The sequence below is a fragment of the Carassius carassius genome, chromosome 29 (assembly GCF_963082965.1).
Source record: "Carassius carassius chromosome 29, fCarCar2.1, whole genome shotgun sequence".
Taxonomy (NCBI): domain Eukaryota; kingdom Metazoa; phylum Chordata; class Actinopteri; order Cypriniformes; family Cyprinidae; genus Carassius; species Carassius carassius.
The window spans coordinates 18,997,562-19,011,962 of NC_081783.1; the positions used below are offsets into that span (position 1 = coordinate 18,997,562).

The 14,401-nt window shown below is 38.2% G+C and overlaps 1 protein-coding gene across 1 annotated transcript in view; it reads right to left on the reverse strand.

The window, feature by feature from the left end:
- Positions 1-12,604: 12,604 nt before the first annotated feature.
- The window catches only part of LOC132109832 (BTB/POZ domain-containing protein KCTD8-like), a 32,485-nt gene continuing 30,688 nt past the window's right edge, over positions 12,605-14,401 (reverse strand). The window contains exon 2 of the mRNA XM_059516210.1: positions 12,605-13,800. Coding sequence (XP_059372193.1) covers positions 13,274-13,800 — 527 coding nt within the window. The 3' untranslated portion in view covers positions 12,605-13,273. The remainder of the gene's footprint in view (positions 13,801-14,401) is intronic.

The window sequence follows — 14,401 nt, forward strand, 5'->3', positions numbered from 1 at the left end:
TACACATCACAAAGTATAGCATGCAAACATGTTTATGAAAATGTATAAAACTACTTAAACCTTCACTAAGTAAGGGAAAGTTCACCCAAAAATGGAAATTGTGTCATCGTGTCATCTTCAAGTTGCAAACCTATGAGTTTCTTTCTTTTGTTTAGCAAAAATATTATATTTTGCTGATTTTTGGTAACCAACCAGTTAAATGCATAATTTTCTTTCAGATATACATTTTTTATTATACATATTAAATATTTTCTTCATTCTATTAATTTATTTTTATTTAACTTTTTGATGGGGCAACTTAATGGCTGCACTTTGTTCTGCACTGTTGCACCATTTTATGACTAATGAATTTATTGTGTTTTCATATTCAAGGGATTATAAGCTAGATGCAGCCATTTTTGGGGTAGGAGGTCCAAAAGAAGTGGCAGGATTTTGCAAGCCTGGCAAAAAGGAAGAGGGCACTAAAGAGGACTGCAATTAAAAAAACAGGTGGTGGGACCAATGAGTCCCCCCTTCTTACAGCCGAGGAAGAAAAGGCATTGTCAATACTTGGCATGAGTGCTTCAGATGGAATTAGTGGTGGTATTGACATCCATGGAGGAGTAGGGATAACTCAACCTGAGCCTGAGCCTGAACCTGAGTCAGGTCCTTCATGCTCAGTGGAACCATCAGTTTCATCTGCCATCTCCGAGCACCTACCATCTCCTAGTCCTCCAAAAAACCCTCCCAGGCCACAGCCTCCATCTTCAGTGGTCCAGACTGCAGCCACAACAACTCAGCAGTTTGAGAATGTCTGTAGCTGTAGTCAGGACCTAGTGCAGCTGGAGAGAGAGAAACTAGATGTCTTGAAAGACATTAGGCAATGCCTTCAAGAAGCCAATGAGAGAGACAACAACTTCCAACAGCAGCTCATTGAGCTCAAGAAGGCCAAACTGGCCTTAGAAGAGAGGAGGCTTGCACTAGAGGAGATGAGTTTTGCAAGGCCCTCAATTTCTGTACCAATTATCTTGCCAGAAGACACAGGTAATGTGATTTATTGTTTCAGTAATTTGTGCAATGTGAAATGTTTTCTATATGTAGTTATGACTCATCTCACTGTACAATGTATTTTGCAGGTTGTGGGGAACTGAATAACCCAAATTAATAAAACTATGCAATGTTTTTTTATTAATAAAGCTATATGCAGTGTTTTTGATGTCCATGTGTTTGTTGAACCATGCACATGAGGCCTAAGACCATATGAAATAATAAAATAATTGTTATGAGTTCTTCCAAATGTTTCTGAAGTAAATGGCTAATGGTTGATGATTATTTTCAGACATAAGCATTTAAGTTTCAATATTATTAATATAAAGTCTATATATTTGGCGTGACAGATAACACAAATATATATACAGTACTTCATCTAGCCAATACATTTCTACAGGTATAGACAAAAAAATCAACATTTTTTACCAGTACTGTTCTATGTGTACATTTTTATAATAAGCACAACTTTTCATCATTATGAACAGAGGATAGATTAAAGGAATATAATATGTAATCTATACAGTTTCTAAGCACGCCACACCTTCACTTTCTTCAAGGTAGGGCCTAATGTCATTACTGAAATTGATGATAGGCAGTGGGATATGTGAACATTATCACAGCCTGATGACCTTCACATGGTTTCTTCAATTAAGCTAGGATTAGTATAGAGTTTACACCTCACTAGACTTGCAGAGGAAATCATGGCTGCACTACAGCGTGTTCTTCAATTGAGGGTCAGAGAAAGACAAAGACAGAGACGACCACGAAGTAGACTGGTGACTTTAAATGCCTTCATCAGACAGCATCAAAACCCCTTGGATATCCTTGATGACATGGCTATAATAAGGTGATACCGTCTGCCAAGAGGACAAATAGCCCAATTGCTAAATAGCATTGGACCTCAGCTGATGCGTGCCACCAGGAGAAATTTTGCCTTGTCCCCTGAAATCCAACTCCTATCAGCCTTGAGATTTTATGCAACAGGCAGTTTTCTCCAGGTACTTGGTGATGGGCTTGGACTAAGTAAGGCATCAGTTTCAAGAGCTGTTCAAGCGGTCACCAATGCATTACTTCCACTTGCTGTGGAACACATTCAATTTCCAGCATCAAGACAGGACATCACAGAAATACAACAGTATTTTTTAACACATCATCACATCCCACAGGTCATTGGAGTGATCGATGGTACCTTGATCCCGTTCCTTACACCATCTGTGGATGGCCATGTATATATATGCCGCAAAGTCTATGCAGCTATCAACTGCCAGGTGATCTGTGACCATAAGGGTTTGATTACAGACATTGTGGCAAGGTGGCCCGGAAGCACACACGACTCCTTCATGTTCACCAATTCATCTGTTAGTCAGGAGGCACAAAACTTACAGGGACAGTGGAGGCTGCTTGGGGACAGTGGTTACCCACTGAGGCCATATCTCTTCATGCCTGTGGCTAATCCTATGAATAACAGGGAGAAAACCGTGTTGCACGTAGTATTGTGGAACGCACAATAGGGAGGTGGAAGATGCGCTTTCGGGCAATACACCAGTCCAGCGGTGGTCTTTTGTTTGCTCCACAAAAGTGCTGTGCAGTAATAATAGTAACAGCTATGCTGCACAACATTGCAGTGCAGATGAGAGTGCCCTTACTTAACAGGGAGGAAGATGAAGAGGTGGAGGAGGAGGAGGAGGATGTGGAGGACGAAGATGGCATGGGACCACATGGCCAACCAAGAAATGCCCAATACATGGCTGGTTTTCGTGCACGTCAGCAAGTCATTGAAAGATTTTTTTGAATTAATTCCTATTTTGCCCAGTCTTTGAAGCAAATTTCCCACATTACTTCTTTTATGATTTTTTTTGTTCATTCATTGAATTTAGATGTGTTTTTTTTATCTTGTTTTCCCCTTTTTATTTATTTCATTTATAAATTCATGTAAACAAAAAACGAGTACAATAAAGTGTACAATAAAGTACAATCAAAATATTATTATATTACTCGCGTTGCAGTGTGTTAAATCTAGATAAAAGTGTAATCTGCCGGTTGTCCTGCAGGTGTCCTCATAAATCTGTCTTCTTACGATGCACTTGGGGATGTACGATTACTCCAGAGCACTCGTAGATCTACGAAGATTTTCAAGTGCTACTTAAGCTACGATGCTTTTGGGAAACAGACCGTAATATTAAGATCAATCGTACGATCGTTTTTCCGATCAACTTAGGCTTACGATGCTTTTGGGAAACGCAGCCCTGGTCTGTATGTGTCGTCATCGAATGCAAGACTCAGAATGCAGAAGCAAAGGATATAAGTGATGAGACACATTCCCTGCTTTTAATATCTGAAGAATTAATGCAACAGGACACAGTTTAATAGAAAGACTGTCCCAACTGTATACTTATGCTCACATCAGATATGGAGACGAAACTATATATATATATATATATATATATATATATATATATACACACACACACACACACACACACACAAAAATATGCAACACATGATCTCAGACATGATTTTATTTTAACATAAAAATAATTATATTGTGCTTTTTGTAAAAACTGAATAAATCAATCATGTGAAATTGAGTGACACATATATAATATATAACAATAAAACGCAAAAAATGATCTCAGACATGTTACTTTTTAATGTAAGATAATTTATATTATCATGTCATGATTATTTTTTAGAATTTAATAAAAAATATATAATCATGAAAAAATGTATGTATAATATAATATAATAAACTTGATGTCAGACATGTTACTTTCTAATATAAAATAATTTTTATTATCGCAATTTTAATAATTTAATACAATGTACAATCATGTAAAAAAAATAAGTTACAGTATAATATGCTGTAGGTTACGTCCATATCTCAGACATGCTACTTTTTAATATAAACATATATTATAATTTTTTTTAATATTATCTATAAAACAATTATAATCTTTATATTAAAACATGTGACATAATGTATAAACTGTTTACCACAATTAAATTCATCTGGCTGACACTCAAAGAAACTGATCACGTGAGCTCCATCATTTCGCTCTGTATTTGCATACAGGTTAACTTTTCTCAACTTCTGTTTGTCACTGGACACTTAAAAATAAATAAATAAATGAATGAGTCCAGGTTCTATTTTGAAAATATGTAGGCTACTTTTGCACATCCATACTGTATGATTAAATGTAATGTACATAGGGAATCCCACTTTTCAAGTGGAGCAGTCACGAGAGGTTGTTTCGCAGGTAGTGAACAGCCTAAAAGGCCGTGTGACATTTTTTTTGGTGGAAATTTCGCCTGGTTTTTATTATCGTTACTTGCCGTGATGGATTACGAGTGCCTCGTAATTGCGGTTGTTATTTTCCCTCTATACTGTAGCCACGCGTGACAGGCAGCAGCGCTGAAATTAGCAGTTTACCGTGAGGCATAATGTATGCGTCCCTCGAGATCGCTCGGACACCGGCTTTCTAAAACAGGTGAGGGAAGCCACTTACTCCGAGGTTGCCATGGAGATCACTGGGAAGAAAACGGCGCTAATTTTAAGTCTTTTGTTTTCTATTCAAATATATTTAAATGTTCCATCCTTTCAGTGGCGTGTCGTGCATTTGTAAATGTAAGTGCTTTGCTTTTGTGAGGAAAGAGGACAGCGAGAGAGGGCTTAGCAGGCAAAGTGCTTCTTCTCGAGGCGTTCTTGTAGAACATATCACCATATTTGATCTGAGAGAGCTGAACGGCAGCATTTTAAACGCCGTGCGTTTGCATTTAGATTGATGCTGTGCGCTCGAATACGGCTGATATTGATGAAATGGAATAGGCCTATACAGATGTGTGTCACGGCTTTAATTCGCATAGGCCTTCTGAACATTTTATTCATTCTCTCGCTGACTCGTACTTAATGGAAGCAGAAGTGCTCAGCCTTTCCAAGAAGTGTTTCTCCATCTTTCACTTTAAAATGCTAGACTCTACACAATAATAGTTCTTTTTAATTTCCATTTGGAACGACATTTAGACAGAGCTCTTTCTCCATTAACACACACATGTCAGAAGGTTTTAGTTCTTTGAAAGCCAGTCTTTTCTATTTAATTTCCAAAGATTTTGAGAAACATTTTTCAAGATTAGTTTTTTTGTTTGTTTTTGAAGTAGGCCTATATTTTCTTGTCAAGATATTGGCATTACTAATCCTCATGTGACCCTGGACCACAAAACCAGTCACACGGATAGTCTATATTTGTAGCAATAGCCAAAAATACATTATATGGTTCAAAATTATTGATTTTTCGTTCATGCCAAACATTATTAGGATATTAAGTAAAGATCATGTTCCATTAAGATATTTAGTAAATTTCCTACCATAAATGTATCAAAACTTAAAGGGATGGTTCACTTTCAAATTAAATTTTGATAAGTTTTAGCTTACCTCAAGGGCATCCAATATGTAGGTTTCTTTGTTTCCACAGTATTTCCCATTTTGATATTTTTAGGTCAAACCGTTCTTGTCTGTGACTCATATAATGGAGGTCTATGGTCACCACCTCAAAGACCATGCACAGAGGAGTCCAAATTAAACAATTCCCCATCATAAGTAAACATTGATGACCTAAGTCACGAAACGAGAGGTTTGTGTAAGAAAAACGAACAGTATTTATATCGTTTTTACCTCTTGTACACAACCACATCCAACTGATCTGAGTCTGCGCAAGCGCCGAAAGCGCCGGAAGTGATCTCTCGCACGTGTACATGACTCATTGTTTACACTTACTGTCTATGGTTTACACAGAGATTTGGGAAGTGTTTCTTTTCACTGTGAAGATCTTAACATATTTAGACGTACAGGAAATTGCAATGGAAGACGATTTCAATATATCAACATACAACGTTTAAGTTTTTTCACAACCATATTTATTTGAATCAGAATACACAGATCAAGTACTCAGGAGCGATCCGCTGCAGCAGCACGTCTTCAAGCCTCAGAGAGACAGAGATCTCTTCAAAATTGGTGGTGTTTTAGTAGCAAGCAGGGGCGTCGGACTGGGGGTAAAACCAGTACTTATTACCAGGGCCCCAAAGGAAGAGAGGGCCCTTGAAAAGTCTGGATCTTAGATCTTATGGAATGGGCCCGGGATCTTGTGCAGCGCCCCTGGTAGCAAGTGTTGTGAGATGCCAACAGAAGTGGAGAGCCTGTGTTGTCACGAATGGAACATAGCAATGCCACATCTGCAAGACGACGATGAGGACATTGACAGTATCGCATCACACACCTGCCTGGCTGAAGATCCTGAGTTTTCTCCGCTGTTGAGACCCAGCGTTTTGCATGTTGTGTTTAGTTTGCCATGTATAAACTGGAGGCGACGTCCAATGCCAGAGGGACCCAATGGCATGTTGTCAATAGAGTGAGTAATGTGTTGTATTTTTATTATAATCGCAACGATTAGGGTGCATTAAAAACAAATGAATTAATTACAATTACTGCATTATATTTCAGACAGTGCAGATTGGTGGTGTATCGTGTGGTAAACAGTAAACAATGAGGGACGTTCATGCGCGAGAGATCACTTCCGGCGCTTTCCGCGCTTGCACAGACTAAGCCAGAGCGCGCGCGCACATTACATCAGGAAGCACTCGCGCACTCAGATCAGTTGGATGTGGTTGTGTACAAGAGGTAAAAACAATATAAATACTGTTCGTTTTCTTACACAAACCGCTCGCTTCGTGTTCCGACCTCCATTATATGAGTCACAGACAAGAACGCTTTGACCTAAAAATGTCAAAATGGGAAATACTGCGGAAACAAAGAAACCTACATCTTGGATGTCTTTGAGGTAAGCTAAAACATACCAAAATTTAATTTGAAAAAAAAGAAATATATATACCCATATGACTGTATTTGTGGTCCAGGGTAACATAGGCTATTTATTAGAGCTTAGATCGGGCCCAACAAATCAAGCCCGACCCTACCCGAGCTCGAGCACGTTGTGTCCGAGCCCGGCCCGGCCCGACACGTTCAATGTAATTATGAGCCCGAGCCCGATTTAAACCCGACCATTTTTAATATGTGGGCCGTTATAACCAGGGGCGGCGCCAGAATTATTCATTTTTTTTTTTTTTTTTACCGCAGGTGCTGCTGTGCTAGATCATTTAGGCTACGGGGGAGCTGCGCAGTTATATATATATATATATATAGTGCCTATGCGTGCCGCACTTAAATATATATATATATATATATATATATATATATATATATATATATATATATATATATGCGTGCCGCATTTAATGCACGAGACAAAGCCAACACATATGTTGTCACTCCCCACGACATGTTTAAAATGTTTCCAATACCTCCGATTTTCCTCCAGACTTGCTCAAACTTAATTCTCCTGTTTTAATTTTTTTCTTTGCTTCTTCAAGCTCTATGTTGCACTTATTCGACTGAATAGTACAGCACGCACAGCAGGTGTGATGCATCACGCATGCGGGACTGCGAGTGGACGAGACGCTGCGCATGACACGTGACGTGCTTTATCAAGGGCCCGACCCGACCTGGCCCAAGGACGGTGGCGGGAAATATCGGCCCGGCCCGGCCCGCGGGTCGGGTCGGATCGGGTCGGGCCGGGCTCGGGCTCGGGCTCGGGCTCGGGCAGAGAATCTAAGCTCTACTATTTATATACGTAGTTAGAAACTGATACTTTTGAATTTCTTTTATTGGATCAATGAAGAAGAAAAAAAGCATTTTGAGTGTGGATGGTGTAGACTAGCAGGCCTATCCGGATCAAGCTAACCTGTAAAAACCCTCACATCAACATCCAATTTACGGATAACTTATACATGGCAAAATAGCATTTAGTAGCTTTTTTGACAGAAACTCAAACCAAACTGCAGAAACACTTCCAGGAAAGAGCTTCGGGAACGACAAGGACGATGACTTACTTTAAATCACCGATTACCGGATCCCAAATATAAGACAGACGTCATTTTGACAGGTATGAATAAACTATTTTCAGATCTGCCTGACTGATTACATGGCTAAAGTATCAGCGCCTCCATGACAAGCATCATTTCAGATGTCTGAAATGATTAGGCCGAGCTGAAGTGAGAAGCCTCGGATGTCAAAGTTAAGACTCAGCCTAAATGAAGTCTTCACTTATAAGAATAATAAAACTGGCTGCTTCTTCTCAGCATAATTATGCTATTGAGGACTTACCAGCTATCTGAGACAGGGGAAATGCCATGACGTTTCTGTTGAAGCAATCCCTGCTTTAAAATACAACCAAAACCAGCTTAAGGTGTTTTGGAAATTGGCAGCTGCTTTCTAGCTTGTCCAAACTGCTGGTTGTTTTAATGCATCCTCCTGTCAACAATATGTCATATAAGCATTGATATATATAGCATTTAATTTTAAGTTATAATTGAGAAAACATCTCAAACAGTTTCAATACACTTTGGGTGACAAAGCCGACAGAAAATATAAGCAAGCATAAAGATTTAAAATGATAAAAAAAAAAAAAAAAAACTCACCAGAGGATGTGAGGCCTTGTTGGAGGTTAAATATGGAAAGAGGACATATATATAAATCTAAATCAATAAGATAATTCCCTTTCAGGAATGGAAAATGCATGCATTTATGCACCACTCAAGTGGGGAGGCTCTGGAAAAGGCAGAAATACAGGATGAAATGAGTAACATTATGTAGAGGGGGGATGTTTTACATCTGCCAAGAACTATGCTATAGCGAGTCAAAAGGAGTAACAATTCTGGGAAAAAAGGCCATTAAATGCAATTATATAATAAGAGGACATGGCAACACTGTTCTATCTGGAAGAATAGCAGGCACATGCTTTGTTGTCTCAGGAAAAAACAGGAAAAGGCTGGTATTGACCTTTTCTTGACCAAAAATAAATAAACAAATGAGAAAAAAAGTGCTAGATGGTAAATATTTTAGTAAATTACCATGGAAAAAAAAAAAATCACTCTAAATGAAATAAGGAAATTGCACATTAAATTACCCATCATAACATGACACCTTTATTACAGGACACTGAGGCAAATCAACAGATATAACACGTCTTCACAAATTTTGGAGCATTCAGGTTTCACAGTAGACTAACACTAAGTCCTGATTTAAACCAATTAAACATTATATTTCTAGGATAAGAGTCAACTGCGCCTTGTGCTTTTCAAACCTGTGTCCTGGATTGAGACCATATCATGTCTCAAACCGGCATTAACAGAATTTTGTGCTTTAAACGTGCACAGAACACCACACACATCAATTAGAGGGCAATCATCTAATATATCTCAAATACAAGTCTTTATGGAGATGGAAATGCACTGTGAATGCTCACTGACATTTGATACGCAGCCTACGGCAGATGGAAAGATCATTCCACGAGTCTGGAATGACGCTCTGCCATAAACAATATCTTGGAACCATTTTCAGCACGTGGATTAGGCTACTGGCTTGACGCCATGGCTATTTTCATTTAAAAATAAATCTCGCTAGGCTCAAACATAGATAAATCTGTGTAAAGACGATCAATTCTTAAAGATGATTTCACATTTATGTTTTGCACTGAGAAAAACTGTAAAGGAACCAACATGGGCATTCATCATTGGAGGTCAACTCCTGGTCTTCTCCATTATCAGCTCTGGACCAACAATAGGTTTTTTATGAATAGCAATTTGTAGCAATTTTTTTTTTTTTTTTTCGTGATTCAACATCAAAATTACCTTCACAAATGATACTATAGAAAAGTACATAAAGAAAAGTGTGTGTACAAATATGGACAGAAGCACACACACACACACACACACGCACAAACATTTAGAAAATGTATGGCACAAAACTCATAGCAAAACCGTCCCAGACAATGGACAATTTCTAGGCATCAGTCAGAGAAACCTCACACAGAGAAGATCCACTGTGCAGATGTTCATAGTAGTCCATCATATAAATGCAACAATTGGGTCAATTAAAGGGATGGAATGAGAAGATAATTTATCCATTATATTATATTTCTGTGCTCATTAACCCTAGCTAATATAAAATTCCAACAACCTCATATTCCAGTTAAGATTTTCGATCATGTTAACTCATTCATCATACCTTCCAATTCTAGTTTGATGATTCTCAGCAAATATACAGTTATATATTTTTTTTATATATTTCTATTGTATAGAGGTATATATAGTAGGGCTGTCAATTTAACATAGTGTAATTCATTCTCTAAAAAATTAACACATTTAATCACCAGACTTAACCAAGAGCAAGCAGCACAGAACGACTAAAGAGTCGCTCTTTAAAAATGACTTTTTTTTTAGTTCAAGACGTTCAAGAAAGTGTCTTTAGACACATAAAACAGTTTTGAATGTGACACATGCTGTAAAAAACATACATGACATAAGAAATAATTCAACATCCAAAGACACCCATCTGGAATTTGTTTACATAAACTAAAAATTAAGAAAGGTCTGTTAGGACAGACTGATTGAATACATACTGATTGACAGACTTGACTGAAAAAATGGGGGCTTTCTTTAATAAATGGTGATATACAGTACATTCAGAAAGTATTCAGACCCCCTTCACTTTTTGCAATTTTGTTATGTTGCAGCCTGATACTACAACTGTTTAAATAATAAAAAAAATAATTCTCATTAATCAGTCCGTAGACAAAGTGAAAAAATAACAATGCTATCAGAGTGAAAATACCAAGCCATTAGGTCAAAGGAACTGCCTGCAGAGCTCAGAGACAGGATAGTAGAAAAAACAAATCTGTAAAATGTACGAAAAAAAAAAACAGCAGCTGTGGTTCCCAGAATTCTACCATAGAAAATATGTTAACAATGTTTTAGGTTTTACAGTTTTACCTTAAATTTACAGTTAAATACCGTAATTTCATTAACTGATATAATGTTAATATACCTACCTATTGAAGTACTGAAATCTGTTTTGTAACTTTGTAATACACTGAAAACTACCAAAAACAGTTGGTAATGAGAAAGTCACGTGATGAACCAAAGTCCATCACAAGCTGCTTTTAAATAATAATATACATAGAAGGTGCACAGAGTCATTCACACAAGCACTAAACACCATCATGGTGAGACTCGTTAAACTGAAATATGTAATAAACATTAATTTAGGAACATTATAAGTAACATACAACCCTAATAAACATAACAGATAAGAAAAAAATAAGATGAAACATAGTTATAAAAAAAACAAACAAACATAAAACTCAAACAAAATTTGAAATGGAATGCAGAGAATTCTGGGAATGTTATAATTTTAGAGGTGCACGATATATATCCAAATCCAAATCCAAACATGGCTCCATGTAGTAACAGCTGCTCTATGTGAAATCACGCACCTGATGGTATTTACCGCTGACTAGATAACCGGCTTTACTGACTTGACGTGCATTAATCATGGGCCAGTATATATCGTGCACCCCTATTAAATTTTAAAGGAAATTACTGTTAACCATTTAACAGGTCTGTACTATAGCATTTTTCACAGTTTTTTACCATTAAAATTACAGTCATTTTTTACAGTGTAGATCTAGGAAAAAATCCGAAAACATTTTGCTGCACTGACGGTTCCCAAGAGCACAGTGGCTTCCATAATTCTCAAATGGAAGAAGTTTGGCACAAACGGGACTCTTCCAAGAGCTGGTCGCCCAGCCAAACTGAGCAATTTATGGGGAAGGGCCTTAGTAAGAAAGGTGACCAATAACCCAATGGTCACTCTGACTGAGCTCCAGAGATCCTGTGTGGAGATGGGAAAAAGTTCCAGAAGGACAACCATCACTGCAGCCCTCTCCTCATTGCAAAACACATAAAAGCCAGCATGCAGTTTGCAAAAAAACACCTGAAGGACCCTCAAACTCTGCTCTGATGAAGCTCAATTTTAAGCATCATGTTTGAAGGAAACCAGGCTCTGCTCATCACCTGCAGAGTACCATCCCAAAAGTAAATTGTGCTGGTAGCATCCTCATACTGTGGGGCTGTTTGTCAGTTGTAGGGACTGAGGGACTCGTCAGAGTAGAAGAAAAGCTCAATGCACCCAAATATTAAGAGCTTTAATGAAAACCTAGTCAAGAGCATTCAGAACCACAGACTGGGGCAAAGGTTCATTTTCCAACATGAAAATGACCCTAAGCACATAGCAAAGGCAACACAGGAGTGGCTCAGGGACAACTCTGTGAATGTCCTATAGTGGCCGAGCCAGAGCCCTGACTTGAACCCTATCTCTGGTGAGACATGAAAATGGCTGTTCACCGATGGCCCCCATACAACCTGTCCAGAAAATCCCCCAATCCAGGTGTGCACAGCTTGTTGTGTCATACACAAAAAGACTCGAGGCTGTAATCACTGTCAAAGGTGCTTCACTGAGTCTGAATACTTATGTCAATGGGATATTTCATTTTTTTTTATTTTTATACATTTATAGACATTTCTAAAATTCTGTTTGTACTTTGTCATTATGAGGTACGGAGTGTAGATCAATGTGATTTTTTTTTTTTACCTTTGTAGTATCAGTCTGCAACATAGCAAGAATACTTTCTGAATGCACTGTATATGTGATTAATTGCAATTTGATGAAATAATCAGCATATAGCAATTTGATTGGCATATTAAATAGTTTTGTAGGCCTAATACATGTATACAAAAGACAGACCTAAATTAATCTTTGAAACAAAGGTAGGTAGAGACAACAACATTTACATTAAATCTGCATCATTTGTATAGAACCAAACTGAACAACTAGTTAATGCACAGTGACATCTCTCTTTTGGACACAACAAGAATTTACTTCCCAATATGTCTACATTACCAAAGATAGCCAATGCTGTCTGTCAGTAAACACTGTCTGTCAGTACTGTAGTTTATACTATGAGCCCTGTTTGCAGACCTTCTGAACAATGGAAAGGTTTATTTAGATAAGTCTAGATGGAATGGCTTTTCATCGAAATGTGCTCCATCACCACTTTTTGGTAGGTTTTAAAGTCTAGTTCAAAGATATGAATGGTGCTGTCAATTTTGAACAAAAATGGAGCAAAGTGGAACATGTTTTAATGGCTCAAGTTCCTTCTTTCTCTTTTCTGATACTCAATTGTTTGGTTTCTCAGTGTGAATCAAGACCTTTGAGGACTTTATAGTCTATTGGGCAATCTATTGTGCGAGATTGTGAATCAATTGGATAGTTTAAACCGCCTATTCTGAGTTTTCTTTAAAGCCCGTATTTCTGAAGCAGTTCTGACTGCCACTGCCTTTTGCGTTCTGGGAACGCCGGAGGGATCTTGATCTTTCGGAATTCTCGGATGCACTGTTTCATTTCCTCCTCCACGCTGGGCCTCTCCAGAGTCTTCCTCCGGGTCAGACCGCTTCCCACACCTTCCCTCGGACCAACCCCGCTGGTGAGGGACTGGAACAGCTCGCTGTTTCTCCTCTTATCCGGCAGCTCCATCCACTGTACAGAGGAACCTTTTTTGGGCGGTCGGCCTAGAGTAAAAGTGCTCGGAGGTCGAGATACCGAGTGCAGGGCGCCACATGGAGCCAGCGAGCCCCCCACAACCTCACCGCGTGACACCAGGATGGGACCCCTGTCCTGGGGGGACGTGGCTTCTGAGTGGGTCTCGGAGCTGGATGTGGAGAGCTCGTTCAATGAGGCTCCGCTCTCACTGGCCTTATCCAGCAGTTTCTCGGACTTGGGCTCCTCACGCTCCAGTTTAGGGGATGCTGACTTGCAGGCTGGTCCTGGACAGATAAAGAAAAAATAGCTGATAAACCAATAGAAACCCCTAGAGGCCAATGTCAAAGTCCCACAGACTGAATTGATGAAATGCTTAGCTCTTTTGTGTTAGCATTTGCAATAAATCACCAAATATCCATTGCTTCTTCTCTCTTCATTAGTTTTGTTATGCGTACACTGCAAAAATATCTTTAAAAAAAGATGTTTACTTGATAAGCAAAAAACTGCATCAGGACTTGCTTTTTAAATCAAACTAAATGTAAGCTTACAAGAAAAAAAAAATGCCAACAGCATAAAATATAAACTTAAACTTTATCTTTCACTTGTTTTCTAATGCAATTTTGCTTCTTAAGTTAATGTTATGTAAATGTAAGCTAATGAGTAAATTCAGAAATTTTAATGTACAGTTCACACAAAAATGTAAATTTTGTCATCATTTACTCTGTTTGTTTGTTTGTTTTTTCAAAATATGAATTTGTTTTTAAAGAATGCGAGTAACCCAACAATTGCCGGTAACCATTGACTTCCATAGTATGGAAAAAATAATGTGAAGATATATATATCTATATATATAATTGTATAATGTTCCCTACAATTTGGGATTGT